This window comes from Dendropsophus ebraccatus, chromosome 4, assembly GCF_027789765.1.
Source record: "Dendropsophus ebraccatus isolate aDenEbr1 chromosome 4, aDenEbr1.pat, whole genome shotgun sequence".
NCBI classification, from domain to species: Eukaryota; Metazoa; Chordata; class Amphibia; order Anura; family Hylidae; genus Dendropsophus; species Dendropsophus ebraccatus.
Window position 1 is genome coordinate 158164745 of NC_091457.1, and position 20175 is coordinate 158184919.

Sequence of the window (20175 nt, forward strand, 5' to 3'; positions counted from 1 at the left end):
CAGCCTGCGTTCCATTCATTCTCCCTGAGGCTGATGAATGTTTTCAGGTTTAGCTCTCAAAAACATTCAAAGGGTTAATCTAGTACAGGCCCAGGTGGCCACTAAGGCCCGGTGAATGTTTCATTTATTGCGGGGACAATTGCGTCCCCATCTCGGGATCGGTGGGAGTCCTGGCATTCGGACCCCCAGCGATCATCTTGTTATCCTGTAAACCTATTGGTAAATAAAGTTATGTTTCTATTTTCTGAGGTTTTTCACTCTCCTTCTGCTTTTGATACGAACTGTCTGCTTGTTGTCTTCAGCCCACCATCCTGTCTGTCTATACGATCCTGTAATGGACTTCCTGTTCCTGTATACACTCTAGCTGGGAATTCAGCCAACACTTTCTCCCTTCCACTATGTGAGAGGGGTTATATAGCCAAGAAGGTGTAATGGAGGGGGGAGGAGATAGAGTTGGCTGAATTTCTGGCTACGGTGTACAACAGGAATAGGAAGTCCATTACAGGATATATACCAGACAGGATGTTGGGCTAAAGACAAGGGGACAATTTGTACCAAAAACTATGAAGGTTCCTAGAATGATAGTAACATAACTTTATTTACAAATAGATGTTCATTTATTAGACGGATAAATATAGGTTTCATCATCAGACAATTCCTTGAAGACCTTCTCATAGTTTTAGAGGAGACTTTCTAAACCAGTCAACCAAAAAAAAATAAAAATACAAAAACTCCCCAAAAAGTCCCAGACGTTATCGGGAGTTGTGTAGGTCCCAGCATGTTTTCTTCTGTCCATCGTACACGTCCATGAATCCATCACTGTAACATCTCACGAGCGTCCGCCGCACACACAGTATTCTCTATATTAACAAGAACAGCTTTTCCGGGCCATGATCACGTCCGTCATTGGTGAATTATTTGGCAAAGAAGAGTCAGTCAGCTTTCCCCAGGGTCACACGGCACCAAGGCTTAAGACTGTCCGATGCCGACCAACAGAGCGATCAGGAAGGCCAGATTCCCAGAGAGGAAGATCATAAACGCCCCTTTCTCAATATACACCTGCAGGAGGGAAGGAGTTGTAGTATCAGCTGCTGCATGTCCTGCAGGAAGTGGTGTATTCTTTCCATTCTGACACAGTGCTCTCTGCTGCCACCTCTGTCCATGTCAGGAACTGTCCAAAACAGCAGCAAATCCCCATAGAAAACTTCTACTGCTCTGGACAGCTCCTGACATGGACAGAGGTGGCAGCAGAGAGCACTGTGTCAGACTGGAAAGAATACACATAAATACTGATAAGTACAACAAGTACTAATTTACAAATCTATATAACTTTCTGGTACCAGTTGATATGAAAATAAACCTTTAACTTTAACATCTTGTCTTTATTATATGAAGTAAATTGCTCTTTTGGAGCATTAAAATTTATCTTTTTCAGATTTATTATACCTGAACTTATGCCATTGCCAAGACATTATTGGTCACTCCCACTTAAAGGGACAGCACAGACGTCCTGATAACCAAGACTTGTGACAACCCTTAATATCCAATACTTCCAATAAAATAAAATAAAAATACCACAGAATGACATAGCATTGCCTACCTGCCTGCCCTTTGTTTTATATGTTTGTGGGTCTCTTCCTATGTCAAATAATCACTACAGTTCCTGTTTGAGCAGCTGTTCCATACTACAATTCCCAGTGTGCATTGCTTTCCCTCACAGCCCTCCCACCCTGCTTACTCCCCTCCCACAGCACTTCTGCCAGTTCCACACCCAGAGCTGATGTGGGACATTGCTCTACACAGCAGACTATCACTTTATGTATGGAGCTGTTATTTGATCACTCTAGGATTGTACTTATTGAACACTAGATGGTGATACTGTTTTTTAGGCAATTGTTTTAGGGCCACAGGGCACTGGAGGGACACTGAGCATCCCTCTGCCATCATCCTCTCCAGCAGCCACAGCCCGCACAGCTCTGGGAGTCGGGTCATGACATCATCATTTTATCCAGGAAGTGACATCACCATGTTTCCCAGGAAGTGACATCACCATGTTATCCAGGAAGTGACATCACCATTTTATCCAGGAAGTGACATCACCATTTTATCCAGGAAGTGACATCACCATGTTATCCAGGAAGTGAAACCTTGATGCAGTAGTAAGTGCAGGGAAAAAAGCACTTTATAAGCATTTCCCGTAATAAGTGTATATTGGTGATTTGTATAACTTTTGAGGGGCAATACAATACTTTAATAAAAATTTTCGCTGGACTTCTCCTTTAAAAATAAATTAATTATAGTGAAGGTTTTAGCAATGTGATCCTGTACTATACTATGCTGTGAGTGATGCAGGAGAGCCACGTGTTGTGGAGCATTGTGTTGGTTATTGTTTGAGACACAATAGATGATATAAGGTGCAGTAACATCCAAGGCTTTAGCTTATAACCAAACTATTATGTCTCTTACCTTATTGTCTTGATTTGCTTCTGTGGGAAAAAAAACAGAGAGCAGGACTATTATTGGTGTCTATACTGCAGCCTCACAATCACATCAATGGTAATGGGCCCTAATACACAAAGCCATTATCCGCCCAACAGGCCTATATAGTGTAATAGGGTAGAAGGGTCATTCGGCAGCTGATCAGGTGATCTGACCCCTCATATAGTGCAAATATCTTGTTCTGAACCTTCAGACCAGGGGGGTCAAACTCCAGCCCTCCAAGCCGTTGTAAAACTACAATTCCCATCATGCCTGGACAGCCAAAGCTAAAGCTTTGGCTGTCCAGGCATGATGGGAATTGTAGTTTTACAACAGCTGGAGGGCCGGAGTTTGATCCTCCTGCTTCAGACCATTGTATGAGAACTCATGGGTCATGGATTTAGTAGAACATAGTGATTAGTTATGTCTTCATCAGAATACTACTGATGATTGATGTTGAGCGGACTCGCCAAACTAATCTGGTTTATCAACCATCTCGGCATTTGCCTCTTGGAGAAGTTGGATGCCGCCCTAGAGAGTCCTGGAAAACATGGATACAGTCATAGTCCTGTATCCATGTTTTCCTGGTAGCCCTAGGGCGGCATCTGACTTTTCCAGCCGTATCGATTCAAATGCCGATTGGAGAACATTGGCGAACCCGAACTCTTTGGCGAGTCTGCTCACTACTAATAAGGATTAGAGATGAATTCCATTACTGACCTTTCGTATTTAGCCGCATGTTGGTTTCCAGGATGATATAGAAAAGAACTTCCCATGCAAAAAATCCTCCCATCACCTTCGGCATCCATTGGTTTGATGATGAATCCACTATTGTAAGTCCAAGAAAGATGGCGGCCACTAGAGGTGACGGAACATGGCGTGGTTAGTGGTGGTGGACGTGAAGTCATGTGACCAGTTTACTATACTATATGACCTCGTATTACGTTCTTCTCTTACCTGCCAGGATTTTTATCACCAGGGCATTTATACTGTGTCCCCAGTTGAAGATGAATCGTCTGTAATTACAGAATAAAAAAGGAATATGACCTATTGTTTATTTTATTTTTATTTTAAAAGAATATAGGGATTTTTTTTTCTAATTCTCCATCATACCATCTATATTAAAATAATCTTGAAATCTTGCACTAGACTTAAAACTAAACTGGAACTTCCTGTCCTGCCTGTGATGATAAGGAGGAGACTGCTAAAAAGTGACCTGGACAGAATTACAGTGACAGGTGACACCAGTAGATAAAGACAATAGATGAGTTCCTTTTCATCGTTCTCTATGTTTGTGGAAGCATATCACTAAATACTAATAAAAACAGCTCGGGTAAGATGGCTGCCCCCATAATGATGTACAAAAATGAAAAAATTATAAGTAAAAATTAGTAAATTACTTCTATTTAAAATCCAGAGTCTTCCAGTACTTATCAGCTGCTGCATGTACTACAGGAAGTGATGTATTCTATCCAGTCTGACACAGTGCTCTCTGCTGCCACCTCTGTCCGTGTCAGTAACTGTCCAGAACAGGAGAGGTTTTCTATGGGGATTTGCTGCTGCTCTGGACAGTTCCTGACATGGACAGAGGTGGCAGCAGAGAGCACTGTGTCAGACTGGAAATAATGCACCACTTCCTGCAGGACATACAGCAGCTGATAAGTACTGGATGACTGCAGATGCTTAAATAGAAATAAATTACAAATCTATATAACTTTCTGACACCAGTTGATTTGAAAAAATTTTTTTTTATTCTCTGGAGTTCCCCTTGAAGTGCCTGAAGTTTCCTTTCCAGTTTGCTTAACCCTTTCCATATTCCGGTCATCACAGGAGAAATGTTGGATAAGTCTTAGCACAGAACAGAATAATAATTACATGCGGAGAATGACTTACTTCTCACTCTTTGGATCTGGTCGGAAGAAAGCGAAAATGGGTTGGAAGAATGAAAGTATCATAACTATACAGCCAAGGACTGGGTGGGCTCCCTGTAAGGAAGACGACAAAGACCATTGTTTAACAGGACTGCCTTACAAGCCAAACCTTGCAGAGAACCTGTGACCTCTTTCAAAAAAAATATTATATATCAGCCACATGGGGCGCCCTTCCACGGATTCCCAAAATGTAAAGTTAAAGGGGTTATTTTCTTTAAAATCAACTGGTCCCAGCAAGTGGCAGTGATGTGTAATTTAGTTCTATGAAAAATCTCCAGTCTTCCTGTACTTATCAGCTGCTGTATGTCCTGCAGGAAGTGGTGTATTCTCTCCAGTCTGACACAGTGCTCTCTGCTGCCACCTCTGTCTATGTCAGGAACTGTCCAGATCAGCAGCAAATCCCCATAGAAAACCTCTGCTGCTCTGGACAGTTCCTGACATGGACAGAGGTGGCAGCAGAGAGCACTGTGTCAGACTGGAAAGAATACACCACTTCCTGCAGGACATACAGCAGCTAAAATGTACTGGAAGACTGGAGATTTTTTTTTAACAGAAGTAAATTACAAATCTCTGGCATTTTCATTCACCAGTTGATCTGAAAGAATTTTTTGGGTGAACTACTTCTTTAAGTTACAGTAACCCAGCATGGCCGCTGGATAGAGCTGTCTGCTTGTGGTAATCGGCGGGGAGACAGATGTTGGCATGCTATATTAATAATCTATCTAGAGGAGAAGTCATCAATAAACCTAGATTGAAAAAACCATTGAACGTTATTGGTAGACGATACTTACCCCACTCCAGTCCCCGGCGCTCACAAACACCATGATGAATGCTATTATGGTGAGAATGACGGTTAGTATCATGAGGAAGAAGTGAGCCTGCAGAGAGAAGACAAGAGAATGGTAGGTAAAGCCTTATATATGGACGCCACCACCATATGGACACAGGAAAAGAAGTCCTCCTGACAGGTACCCTGTGACATCAACCTGTCATATCCGTGACAGCATAGTGCTAGTATATGCCATAACTTCCTGTTTGGTGGGGTCCAGCCTCTGGGATCCCCCCTAATAAACCTAAGAATCAAGAGAAAGAAGCACATTGGAGACCCCGGCCATCTGTACCGAAAACTGCAACCAGCCCCATTCACTTGCATTACACTCCCCTGAACAGTTTTATACTTCTTGACTATAAACCTGCCAACTACTCACACACAAACAAGAAACTTCAGTAAAGTGGGAGGGAGATAGAGTAGATTGAATTCCTCCTCCCTGAGGAAGCCGCTAGACGGCGAAACTCGTGGGGTGATTTCTTATCCCATCTGACTCTCATTCTGTTGTACTGTATATGGTGATCTTTTCTTATTTTTTTTCTATTCTTCATTATTTGTGGTTATATTTTGTTTCACTGAGTCTCTGTCTAGGTAGAGATGTTGGATTTTGTTATTGTACATACGGTCCAGGGTCAGAGTGGTAGATTAGCCCCGGCTGGTACACCAGCAGGACTTATGGTGACATTTTAGTGTTTTTAATGTAGAGCAGTATTTGGGGTGTTGTCTCCCTCATTTTACTACTCCTGTACATTCATATATTTATGTGGTATTTTTGTATCTATGTCAGTGTTAGGCTGGGTTCACACTGCGTTTTTAGCATATGTTAAACGGATCCGTTTTTTTTTAACGGACAAAAAAAATAGTGTCAGCAACGTCAAAAAAACTCATCCGTTTTGATGGAAAAACGGATCAAAACGGATGCACACAAATGCATCCATTTTTGCAATCCGTTTTTCATTCTTTTTTTTTTTTTTTAAAAACAAAAAAACGGATTGCAAAAACGCAATAAATTTTCGTGATGTGCTACCATTTTTTGTGCATATGCTTTTTTTCTTTTGAGAGGATGATGTACTACTTATATGCATTGATTTAGCACTCCATGATTATTAGTGGTGCCCACTAGCATTATATATATATATATATATATATATATATATATATATATATATATATATATATATTTATTTATATTATATATAGAGAGACTAAATTCCTGGCTAGAAAAAGGAAGACCATTACTGGATGTGCACTAAGCAGGAAGTTGAGCTAATGGATCCAAAGCAGAGATAAAGCATGATAGACATATGTTTAAAAGGGGTAGTTCATTTTTTTTTTTTCATATCAACTGATGCCAGAAAGTGCCAGAGATTTGTAATGAACTTCTAGTGAAAAATCTCTAGTGCTCCAGTACTTATCAGCTGTTGTATGTCCTACAGGAAGTGGTGTATTCTCTCCAGTCTGCTGCCACCTCTGTCCATGTCAGGAACTGTCCAGATCAGCAGCAAATCCCCATAGAAAACCTCTACTGCTCTGGACAGTTCCTGACATGGACAGAGGTGGCAGCAGAGAGCACTGTGTCAGACTGGAAAGAATAAACCACTTCCTGCAGGGTATACAGCAGCTGATAAGTACTGGAAGACTTTAGATTTTTTAATAGAAGTAAATTACAAATCTATATGACTTTCTTGCAACAGTTGATTTGAAAGATTTTTTGTAGGTAAATATATTCCAGGATATATTACTATGATGAAACATTTTTTGCATATTTGTACAATCAGTATCCATCAGCATTAACACTGTTGTCGGTAAGAACTTCTAGAACCTCCGTAGTTCCTTAGTGTAAGTGACTATACAGCATTAGTCATGGTGTGACTGAGTAACACTAAACCGGCCTGAGAACAAGAGCTGCCTGTCTGCAAGTCATAATATGCAAAGAGTTTGCTGTAGAATTCATTTCATGTTCAGAGCATACTCTACAAGAAAAAAACACTTGTGTACAGATAAAGGGGTGTTCTGACAAATACATTTTCATATGTGCTTAATAGAGTTATATAACATTGCAATATAACTTTATTAAAGAAAGTGTTTTTTGTTTTTTTTTCTAACATTTTTACATTGAGTGGCAGCACTAACGGGAGACATGGCCTCTCTGCTGCCATCAGTGGCTGTATCGGGAACTGCAGGGCTACATAAGCCCTGGTTCTGGCACAGTTACATATCACTAGCACTGCTGAATGCAGATACTAAGCCTCTCTAATAAAGGTTACCATTAGAATAGACATTACACTGGGGGAAGCTGTCTGTGTCACTAGTGCTGTAGCCTCCCCTGATGTCTATATAATACATGTTACTATTACAATAGACATTACACCGAGTGAGCCCTCTGTGTCACTAGTGCTGCAGCCTCCATGATGTCTATATAATACATGTTACCATTAGAATAGACATTACACTGGGGGAAGCTGTCTGTGTCACTAGTGCTGCAGCCTCCCCTGATGTCTATAATACATGTTACCATTAGAATAGACATTACACTGGGGGAAGCTGTCTGTGTCACTAGTGCTGTAGCCTCCCCTGATGTCTATATAATACATGTTACTATTACAATAGACATTACACCGAGTGAGCCCTCTGTGTCACTAGTGCTGCAGCCTCCATGATGTCTATATAACACGTTACCATTAGAATAGACATTACACTGGGGGAAGCTGTCTGTGTCACTAGTGCTGCAGCCTCCCTTAATGTCTATATAATGCATGTTACCATTAGAATACACATTACACTGGGGGAGCTGTCTGTGTCACTAGTGCTACAGCCTCCCCTGATGTCTATATGTTACCATTAGAACAGACATTACACTGGGGAGCTGTCTGTGTCACTAGTACTGCAGCCTCCTCTGGTCTCTATATAATACATGTTACTATTAGAATAGACATTACACTGGGGGAGCTGTTTGTGTCACTAGTGCTGCAGCGTCCCTGATGTCTATATAATACATGTTCTAATGGTTACATTTATTATATAGACATCAGGGGAAGCTGCAGCACTAGGGACACAGACAGCTCCCCCCAGTGTAATGTCTATTCTAATGGTAACATGTAATATATAAACATCAGGGGAGGCTACAGCAGTAGTCAAACAGACAGCTTCCCCCAGTGTAATGTCTATTCTAATGGTAACATGTATTATGTAGACATCAGGGGAGGTTGCAGCTCTAGTGACACAGACAGCTTTCCCCAATGTAATATCTATTCTAATGGTAATATGTATTATAGACATCAGGGGAGGCTGCAGCACTAGTGACACAGACAGCTTCCCCCAGTGTAATGTCTATTCTTATGGTAACATGTATTATATAGACATCAGGGGAGGCTGCAGCACTAGTGACACAGACAGCTCCCCCAGTGTAATGTATATTCTAATGGTAACATGTATTATATAGATATCATGGAGGCTGCAGCACTAGTGACACAGACAGCTTCCCCCAGTGTAATGTCTATTCTAATGGTAACATGTATTATATAGACATCAGGGGAGGCTGCAGCACTAGTGACACAGACAGCTTCCCCCAGTGTAATGTCTATTCTAATGGTAACATGTATTATATAGACATCAGGGGAGGCTGCAGAACTAGTGACACAGACAGCTTCCCCCAATGTAATGTCTATTCTAATGGTAACATGTATTATATAGACATCAGGGGAGGCTGCAGCACTAGTGACACAGACAGCCCCCTCCATTCACATACATATTGTGGACACCAAAACAAGTGTGTATATAGGCATATCAAGAGCGATATAACCAACTTAACCCTCATGACCCTGTAGGTTACCTGGAACCATACTGCCTTCCCAAGGACGGGTTTCGCCGCTGCGCTCTTCATATAACGCGCCATAATCATCCCGATACTCCCAGTGGTCATCCAGGCGATCAGCATGAGGGCACCTGAAAAACACGCGGACCTTATTATCCGATTTTCCTTATTCCCCTGTATGAAAACTTACGCTTATGTTTCCATATTACTTGAAGACAGCAGTAACGTTCAATCATTACATCGATGGTTTACACTCACCATGACCGCGAACTACTGGATCCAGTCCGCTCTGTGCACCAGATGTGGAATAACTTGACAGGTCCACCTTACTGCTGGATATGGACGTCTTGGTATGTACCTGGATTGTTCCTGTAGACAATACAGTCCATTTACCGGATATAATATACCTGAATACTGAAGCTGAACAGACTATGTCAGTGAGCACACAGGGACGCCCTTTCTCTTACTCACCATCTGCATTGGATGGGCCGTTAACCAAGAAGACATAGTAGGTGGGATTACTAGTTGCTCGTTGTTGTAAGGAGATGGCGGTTTGACTAATGAAGGTGCATTGTAATACGCCATTGTTATAGGATGACACTATCGATCCGGCCGAGTTCTGCCGCAAAAAGAGAAAACTGCATCAGAACTGCCCTATGTGACCAAGGACTAAGGGTTTTGTAATTCACAGCAGTCAGTTTGGTTGATGGCCGGCTATGAGTATCATAAAATAAGGCCTAACTATTTGGCAACTTAAAGGGATTAACCAGAAAAACACAGATCATTTCTTGCAAAAACAGCGCCACCCTGTCCTCAGGTTGTGTGTGGTATTACAATTCATCTCCATTAACTTTAACTGAAATGAGCTGCAATACCACACCCAAACTGAGCGGTGCTGTTTCTGGAAGAAAGCGGCCATGTTTTTATATGCCCGAAAACCCTTTAAGAGCCATATAAGTCACTATTTTCTCTACAAACTCACATTGCTTCTGATGGTCGGAGCCACGGTAGCTGTGTTATAAGCTTTTTGCACCATAATGTTCCCTGATGAGTTCCTGGTGCAGATATAAACATCGTCATTTCCCTGGAAGACACAAAGGAAATACCTGAGTATGAGTTTAATTATAATACAATATGTCCGCACCGCATAATGCACGGTGTTAAGTCTATACGTCTTCACGCATCTTTATGGCGCTCTCCTCAAGGAGAAACATAACTCTTTTGGTCTCCGGAGAAACAGGAGTCACATTACATATGATACATGTGATAGCTCAGGCACCAGAAGCAGCTTCAAATTGCTAATTCCAATACTTTGGTCATCCCAGTTTGAAATTATGACATGACAATCCAAAAAATTTTTAAAACGCGTTTTTAACCAATATATATATATATATATATATATATATATATATATATATATATATATATATATTATAAATATATATTTTTTTTAAGGGCTGGAAAATAGACGGCTTTTAAGATTTGATCAATCGTTTCACTTACTGACACAAGATCTGCAACAGCAGGACCTTCTTATGTCACCAGGGCACATGCGCCCCCTTGTGGCTGTTGTTCAAAGCTACAAATATATTAATGTTAAAGGGGTTATCCAGTGCTACAAAAACATGGCCACTTTTCTCCAGAGACAGCACCACTCTTATCTCCAGCTTGGGAGTTTAATTGCAAACCGCACCTGAACTGGAGATAAGAGTCTCTGAAAGAAAGTGGCCTTGTTTTTGTAGCACTGGATAACCCCTTTAATAATAATCATAATAAGTAACATTTTTCTCTCACCATGCTAGTGTCATCAGAGAACCCAATGGCCACATATCCAGGTGTGGCGGCGCTAATTTCGAACACATATCCATCGCCAGCGGGAGCCGAGGACATGAAGTTGCAGGAGCTGTCATTAGGGTTGCAGTTTGTCGGATTGGTGAGACAAAACTTCTGAGAACCACATGTGGTGCTCGATATCTGCAGCTATGAGAAAGGAAGGATATGATGATGAGTTGTCACTCCCTATTCCACCGGACAATTATCGTTCAGATTATCGTTAAATCGTTCGAATCTAAACGATAATCGTTCGGTTGAAATGCAGTTAATAATTAACGACCGAACGAGAAATCGTTGATCGCTTTATAAGACCTGGACCTATTTTTATCGTTGCTCATTCGCAAAGCGTTCGCAAAGTGTTTGCATTGATTAAGACGTCGTTTGGTCTTTCGCAGTAGATACGAACGCAATAGCGAAGAAAAAACGATCGCAATTACGATCATAGGTAACATTTATCGTTCCATGGAAATGAGTGAATGTTTTCAGGTCTTTCGCAATAGCGGTCGTTAACGATTATGCGAACGGTAATCGTCTGGTGGAATAGGGCCCTTAGACTTCTTGGTGCAAACTTATGCTTCTAAAGAATAGGCTGGTGGATTGGAGGCTGGAGGACGGTGTGCTAGTGAAGTGACCATGGTGGGGCCACTCTAGTAACAGAGGGAACGACTTACACACTTCTGGGTGGGCTGTTGCTTCTTTGGGAAGTCCTCCGAGTCTGGGTAAGTACAGTATGTCTGATGCAGGGGAATAAATAGTGGTGCGCTCAAACCCAAGGGAGGCTCTCGTTATATGTTTGGGGGCTGAGAGGGAATCTCTGTTACTCTGGGCCGGTAAATAGTTGGAACTGACTTTGGTTGTCTTGGCCAGAAAAGTCAGGCTTGAATTTTGACCTCTTTAGTTGTAGGCCTAGTTAGGACAGTGCTAAGGACACTCAACCTGGTCCACTAGATAGATAGATGTGGATTTGGATATGGATTTGTTTAACTGAGAACTATATAGGGGGAGATTTATCAAACATGGTGTAAAGTGAAACTGGCTCAGTTTCCCCTCGCAACCAATCAGATTCCACCTTTCATTCCTCACAGACTCTTTGGAAAATGAAAGGTGGAATCTGATTGGTTGCTAGGGGCAACTGAGCCAGTTTCACTTTACACCATGTTTGATAAATCTCCCCCTATATCTATACATTGCACCAGTCATATAGTCTTATAACCCAGTAACCTATAACCACAGTCCGGCGCACCATCTATACACTTACTGCTTGTATGATGTCGCTCTGCACCCCTGTCCAGAAAGTGTTGAAACTCTGCACAACTGTCGCTCTGAAAATGAAGATAATAATTACTGACAAGCAGTGACAATACAGCTCTACCGAATATACCGTCTGGTTTTATATGTGTTACTATGGGAAAAAAAAGTTACATAACATAAAACTGGTACTGGTGTCAGCAAGTTATACAGATTAGTTACTTCTATTTTAAAAACTGGAGCCAGTAATCAGCTGCTGTATGTCCTGCAGGAAGTGGTGTATTCTTTCCAGTCTGACACAGTGCTCTCTGCTGCCACCTCTGTCTATGTCAGGAACTGTCCAGAGCAGGAGAGGTATTCTATGGGGATTTGCTGCTGCTCTGGACAGTTCCTGACATGGACAGAGGTGGCAGCAGAGAACACTGTGTCATACTATATACTATATATACTATATATATATACTATACTACTGGAAGACTGGAGATTTGCTTTGTCTCTTGACATAAGTAATGTCTTAAGACGATAGGGTTCAAATGTGCAAATTTCCGCACTGTTTTGTAACAGACCACATACGGTATTACTATTGCACTCTGTCTGCTTATACAATGTATGATACGTAATATCTCCATTGCATCAGTGCAGAAATGAGGAAACATCCTACTTTTCAAGCAAAAGCTGTCACAAGTACCCCGCTGCCCGTACTATTTCACAGAAATCAGAGTCATCAGGGGAATCCCCCGGCCCTGACTGACCGATCTTTCCCTATTTATGGAGCAATCTACCAATCAGAGCCTGAGGACGCTTGTTCCCAGCTGAAGTTATATGGACGATTCCCATGAAACGGCGCGGCCACTCAGCCTGACTCATATCTCATCGGGAACCAGTGACAAGTTCCTTTGAAATGCAATAAAAAGTTTACATAAAGTTTATGTACTCAAATATGAACCTACAATGGAGTGAAAGGAAATCTATACAATCTTATCTTCATAGGAAAGGCTTGTGGGTTATACAGGAGAATGACTGTGATAGCTAATCTCCCATAATCCCGGCACGGTGCTAGATTCCCGCTCCTTACGTGAATTGTACAGGTCCCGCTCCCTCTGGAGCCGTCCAGGAGGCCGTAATGCTGGTTTTCGCGTTACTATTCCTATGACTGACGGCTGAGTTCTAAACAGAAGAAAAATCTAGATTATATAAAGCAATGAGGTGCTATTTCTATGAGTGGCCATACACATTAGATTGAGGCCAGTTAACCATCTAATGTGTATGGGGACCTCCCAACTCTCCACTGAACCTTCCAATGTGTATGGGGACCATGTAATCTGTATGAAGACCTCCCAACTCTCCACGGAACCATGTAATGTGCATGGGGACCTCCCAACTCTCCACGGAACTATGTAATGTGCATGGGGACCTCCCAACTCTCCGCGGAACTATGTAATGTGCATGGGGACCTCCCAACTCTCCGTGGAACCATCAAATGTATATTGGGACCTCCCAACTCTTTGTGGAACCATATAGTGTGTATGGGGACCTCCCAACTCTCTGAAGAACCATCTAATGTGTATGGGGACCTCTCAACGCTCCGCATAACATCTAATGAGTATGGGGACCTCCCAACTCTCTGCGGAACCTTCTAATGCCAGTGCCAGTCACTCTCTAAGTGTGATCACTTCTATGGCCAGTGATTGGCGGCATCTCATTTCACCCTCTGTATGTTGATATGGAAACCAGGAAGTGGAGCTCTCTACTTCCTGTCTCCCTCTAAACACACAGGAAATGCCCTCTCAGTCCATCACTGCTAGAGGCGGGTCAGCAAAGTAGCCACGCATTGGTTGACTGGGCCTCTCCTACTACTTCTTGTGTGTTGATCGGAGGAAGAGGAGATCAACAAGGACTGGGCATCATTGGGAAAGAGCAGCAGGAGGATGGGGCAGGTATAACTTACCATTCATTCGTGTACATAGGTCGTCACATAGGTGGTCCTATTCAGTGATTAACTGCCGTGTTTATAGAGCGAGCTGTCAATCACTGAGTAGGACTGCCCACTTGACTATGTAGCCCAAAAGGAGAAGAGGTTTAAACAAATAATTTTTCCCTTCAAAATTATATATGAATCGGCTCAAATCCTTTTGCTCTTATAACATAATGACTTCCTCTGGATCAACACAGCAAGAACAAAAGAAAGACCCTGGATAGAAAGTAAATAAGGCAGGAATGGGGAACTTTCGGCCCTCCAGCTGTTGCAAAACTACAATTTCCATCATGCCTGGACAGCCGTCTACATTGTCTCCGGGGACAGTGCCAGGCATTAAGTAGTGGCTGTTCCTGGTACTATATGTAGTATATCCTTAGGATCAGTGGGTTAAACTTCCTAAACCCTCATGATCAGCTGATTAAGGGGGCTGCAGCACCCCAGCAAGTGTTGATCCTCTTCATTGTCTCCGGGTACAGTGCCAGGCATTAAGTAGTGGCTGTTTCTGGTACTGCAGCTTTAAAATGAATGGAAGTAAACAGAAATGCCAAATATATGGCGGCCGACCTGGTCAACAATGAACGGGACGCGGATACTGTCGTAACACCACAGCGTCCCTTCTGTCAGATCGTTGATGGAGCTGTGTGTGTGTGGGGGACACTACCATCCATTTAATATTGATGACCTGACCTAAGGATATGTTAGCAATAAAAAAAAAAAAAACTTAAAAGCAAACTAAATAAATTAAAATGTGTTACTACAACTTACGGATTGTGAGCCACATATTAGCTGAGCGTTAGAATCGGAGGTGGTAAAAGTTCCAGTCATCCAGTTTCCTCCCACCGCTCGGGCTTGAAGGAGAAACCCTTTAAATGAGTTTGAACCAGATGCGGTTATAGTCACTGTAATGGAAGAGAATAGAAGGACTGAGGGTCAGTAATGGATGGATGAGACATCACCCTGTAAAGCTATTAGCTGCAGAGCGCTGTAATATGGCATCCATTGACTTCTGCTGGGTTATAATGCAGTTGTAAAGGCCTCCAACTTTATATAGATACAGTAGGGGAGATTATCAAACATGGTGTAAAGTGAAACTGGCTCAGTCACCCCTAGCAACCAATCAGATTCCTCCTTTCTTTCCTCACAGACTCTTTGGAAAATAAAAGGTGGGATCTGATTGGTTTGCGGGCGGCAACTGAGCCAGTTTTACTTTTCACCATGTTTGATAAATAAACGCTAAAGAAGTAGGAAGGTTTTTGTGGTCATTTACTTCAATAGTTGGCAGGTCACAGCAGACAAGCAACACTTTAGTGTTAGAAGGTGGCACTATGTTAAATCATTTCCCCTCCTGGAGACTAACAATCTGCTCCATACTTGTAATTATCTATTCAGTCTCCTTCTCAAGTTCTGAGTCTGCTGCTTTCTGCTGAAGACACAGAAAACCATGGGGGAGATTTATCAAACGGGTGTAAAGTTGAATTGTCTTAGTTGCCCTTAGCAACCAATCAGATTCCACCTTTCATTCCTCTTCTTTGAAGAATGAAAGATGGAATCTGATTGGTTGCTAGGGGCAACTGAGACAATTCTACTTTACACCAGTTTGATAAATCTCCTCCTATGTGTAAGCCGTTCACTCTGTTTATGCTCTGAACTCCCTCTTTTCCCCTACCCTTCCAAGACGGCTCATGTAAACAGAGTACATGCTACAGTATCTGTCTCTGTACTTTGTGATGCTGAGAGGGTAAATCACAGTGAGGTCACCGACTGTGCACTGTAGAGCGGACTGTGCACTGTAGAGCGGACTGTGTGATATAGAGCGGACTGTGCACTGTAGAGCGGACTGTGTGATATAGAGCGGACTGTGCACTGTAGAGCGGACTGTGTGATATAGAGCGGACTGTGCACTGTAGAGCGGACTGTGTGATATAGAGCGGACTGTGCACTGTAGAGCGGACTGTGTGATATAGAGCGGACTGTGCACTGTAGAGCGGACTGTGTGATATAGAGCGGACTGTGCACTGTAGAGCGGACTGTGCACTGTAGAGCGGACTGTGCACTGTAGAGCGGACTGTGCACTGTAGAGCGGACTGTGCACTGTAGAGCGGACTGTGCACTGTAGAGCGGACTGTGCGATGTAGAGCGGACTGTGCGATGTAGAGCGGACTGTGCGATGTAGAGCGGACTGTGCGATGTAGAGCGGACTGTGCGATGTAGAGCGGACTGTGCGATGTAGAGCAGACTGTGCGATGTAGAGCGGACTGTGCGATGTAGAGCGGACTGTGCGATGTAGAGCGGACTGTGTGATGTAGAGCGGACTGTGCGCTGTAGAGCGGACTGTGCACTGTAGTGCATTACTGTTGCTGGATCACACACTACTATCACTAACAACATTTCACACCTTGTTACTTACCTGTGATAACGTCCCCAGGAGAGAAGTTTTTTCTAGACACTGTGATGCTGTATGGTGATGTAGTTGTCTGGGCGCCATTGCCCTGGTGACTTGGCATCATGGTGTCACAGGCCGGGGTGACCTTTCCATCTGAGTATCCAGAGACTGTAATAAAACTTCCAGCCAGGCAAATGAGAAGTGTTATAAACTGCTCCATCTCTACCTATAAGGACACAGAGAGGAGACCTGCCGTGAGGTGCAGCCGGAGGACCATCTGCTGTGCACATACACCTGTAGTATATGTTCCATCAGATATCAGGAAGAAAAAAAATTCAAATGAAAGTTATTTCAGATCCCATGCAGCCTCTTCATGTAGATTTTCTTAATTTAATGTCTATAGGAAGCTTATAGGTAGAGATGAGCGAACCTCAAGCATGTGCGAGTCCATCCGAACCTGAACTTTCGGCATTTGATTAGCGGCGGCTGCTGAACTTGGATAAAGCCCTAAGGCTATGTGGAAATCATGGATATAGTCATTGGCTGTATCCATGTTTTCCAGACAACCTTAGAGCTTTATCAAAGTTCAGCAGCCCCCGCTAATCAAATGCCGAACGTTCAGGTTCGGATCGACTCGAATCCGAATCCGGTTCGCTCATCTCTACTTATAGGGTCACTGTCACTTTAAAAGAACACTTCGACAGGTCACAAGTTTTGTTTGATCAGGGACAGGACGCTCCGACCCCACCGACTGTCTGACTGCTTCTCCCCCTGACTCTCTCATTCTATAATTTATGGGGCCCTTTCTCCCGACTCATTCTAGCAATCGGTGGAGGTCGGAACATACAGAACTCGATTAATCCAAACTTTTTATATCTCTTTGATGTGTCTAAAGTTACTTTATTAAGTGACACCTTAAATCTTAAATCCCAGACTTTACTTCATTTGTATCCAGGATATCTGTAAGGCTCTGATCACATGTTGGCAAATGATCATATTTGGGGGAGATATCCATACGGCCCCATGTACCTAGACTATCCCAATATAGTGTCCTTTTCTCCTACACCATGCAGGTATATACAGAGTCCACACTTGTCTATACAGGAGTATACAGATATGGTATATTTTACATTGAGAGTCCATAGGCTATGTGTGCCTGTGTGTGCCTATAGACCAGTATATGTTGCAGCTTCCTATAGGAGGCATACACTGGGGAATATTCCTGATATATATATATCTGTGTGTGTATATATATATATATATATATATATATATACACACACAGATCCAATATGTGAACAGAGTAAAGTAATTCCATTAACAGCAGGAAGAGAATTTCTTATGTCCTAATTAGAGATGAGCGAACCGGGTTCGGGTTCGAGTTGATCCGAACCCGATCGTTTGGCATTTGATTAGCGGTGGCTGCTGAACTTGGATAAAGCTCTAAGGTTGTCTGGAAAACATGGATACAGCCAATGACTATATCCATGTTTTCCACATAGCCTTAGGGCTTTATCCAACTTCAGCAGCCACCGCTAATCAAATGCCGAAAGTTCGGGTTTGGATGGACTCAAGCATGCTCCAGGTTCGCTCATCTCTACTAACAACCTTACCTATATGGTATTGCCATTGTATCAGAGCAGATAATAATAATAATACAACGTATCAGAGCAGATAATAATAATAATAAAATGTATTAGAGCAGATAATAATAAAAGTATTAATAATACAATTTATTAGAGCAGATCATCATCATTATTATTATTATGATACAATGTATTAGAGCAGATCATTATAATAATAATAATAATAATAATAATAATAATAATATATATTACTGCAGATAAAATGTTTCAAACCCTGAATACAACTGTGGCAAATTCTCACTTTCCATTATTATCTCTATAGAGAAGTACAGCTTCTGGCTATAATAATAATAATAATAATAATAATAATAATAATAATTTGTTTCGCCAACTCCAGACACAGATCTTGGAAAGACATGCAAGGATACAGAAGTTTTCATTGCACAATAATTCAGCTTCATTTACATAAAGGCAGAGAGTCCCTATCATCCCTATCATCCCTATTATCCCTGCTTTCCTGAATTGTTCATTGCTCCTGTGTCTCTGGTATATAGCGTGCATATTCCTTCCATGCTTCTGGACTATAGCCCCTTATATAAACCCTCAGAAGGTAAGTGACCTGAGAACACTCACCGGAGTGCGGTCCTGCCTGTATATAGTGTACGACGTGCAGTACATAGGAGATGTAATGTAATACAGTGGGAGGCTATGGGAGGATCATCCCCAGGTGCAGGAGGCAGGAGCTCACACCCTGCAGGTTCTCTCCTCCTCCTCATAGGGAGTGGTATTGTAATTATTGGGGAAATCCCAGTGACAGCTCATCTATTATATCCATTAACAGAACTAAGGAGAGTCTTCTAACCATGCTAATACAGATCACATAGGGATTGTGCATGGTAACTATAAGACATGGATGAGATTTCTCATCATGTGAAGTTTTAGTATCAGATTCCATGAGGCTCCTATCTGTGACATCTGCATTGTCTCCTATAAAAGCCCTCACAGCCCTCTATTCTCTGCTGGGTGAGAGACGTCCGGGAGGTTTCAGCGGTAACTGGTTCTACGTGTTCAGTATGTCCATGCTGAAAGTCATTGTGTTAGGCTATGTTCACACTGCGTACAAACAACAGTAATAAAAAATTGCATTGAAATCTTTGGACAACGGCCGGAAGTAATTGACATGATCGTTATTATCAATACATTGTGTGAAACAACGGCCGTGGTTTGCACTGACTTCGCTGCAAATCATTGAAGCATGAAAAGCATGGCCGTTGTTTTCATAAAAAGTACGTTTTGTGAACATACTGTAGCCTTGGGCTATGTTGAAATTTAGTGGATGACCATTATTTAATGGCAAATAATTAACATTATTTTAAAACAGTGGCCGTTATGTGCCATTAAATGACGGCCATCCACTAAATTTCAACAGTGTGTGAACATAGCCTTTCTGTAGTTACAATCCACTCCTGGTTTTAGCTGAAAAATACTGAGCAAAAATACTGTGTGTGAACATAGCCCAAGGAAGAAATCCACCAATGCTGCCATGATGTTCTTACATTGCTTACTGATGGGAAGTGATGTGATGCAACGACAAACCGCAATGCAACCTGCTGGAGTAACCATCCGACCCACCCCCTCCCCCACTAACCCAGCCAGAAAACACACATTCATATACTATACTGTACATGTATTAGCAAAAAAAAAGTCCCTGGGGGGAATTTTTCAGACCAGTGTACGCCTCCTCTCCTCCTTGCTGCGTCCCCTGTCCGACCATCAGGCAAACTTGCTTGGTCTTTGCAAAACTCTGCCCCTTTTCCATGAAGTACGCCCGTGTGCCTTGTTCTTCTTTAGGCGATGGTCACACACATGGTATCTCCATCAGTCTTTTTTCAACCAAAACCAGGAGTGGGCTGAAAACACAAAACTGTGCAAATCTTCTCATTATCATTTTGCCGTCAGTTCCATTCCTGGTTTGAAAAAATATGACGGAAATGTGTGTGGGATCATAACACTAAGGCTATGTTCACACAACGTATTTTTTCATATTTCTAAGGCCGTGTTTAATACTAAAAAAATACGTTGGCTTGCTGTCTAT

The 20175-nt window shown here is 42.3% G+C and overlaps 1 protein-coding gene across 1 annotated transcript; it reads right to left on the reverse strand.

Moving 5' to 3' along the window:
* Positions 1-354: 354 nt before the first annotated feature.
* LOC138789046 (putative ferric-chelate reductase 1) lies at positions 355-19952 on the reverse strand. Its single transcript, XM_069967561.1, has 16 exons — positions 19809-19952; positions 16519-16720; positions 14877-15010; positions 13209-13300; positions 12144-12207; positions 10847-11032; positions 10035-10136; positions 9524-9671; positions 9311-9421; positions 9071-9183; positions 5201-5287; positions 4372-4463; positions 3436-3494; positions 3199-3336; positions 2467-2486; positions 355-1059 (listed from the first exon to the last, which is right to left on the reverse strand). Exons 2-16 carry the CDS (start codon positions 16712-16714, stop codon positions 970-972), a joined length of 1632 nt encoding a protein of 543 aa, XP_069823662.1. The 5' UTR covers positions 16715-16720; positions 19809-19952; the 3' UTR covers positions 355-969.
* Between the last annotated feature and the right edge of the window lie 223 nt (positions 19953-20175).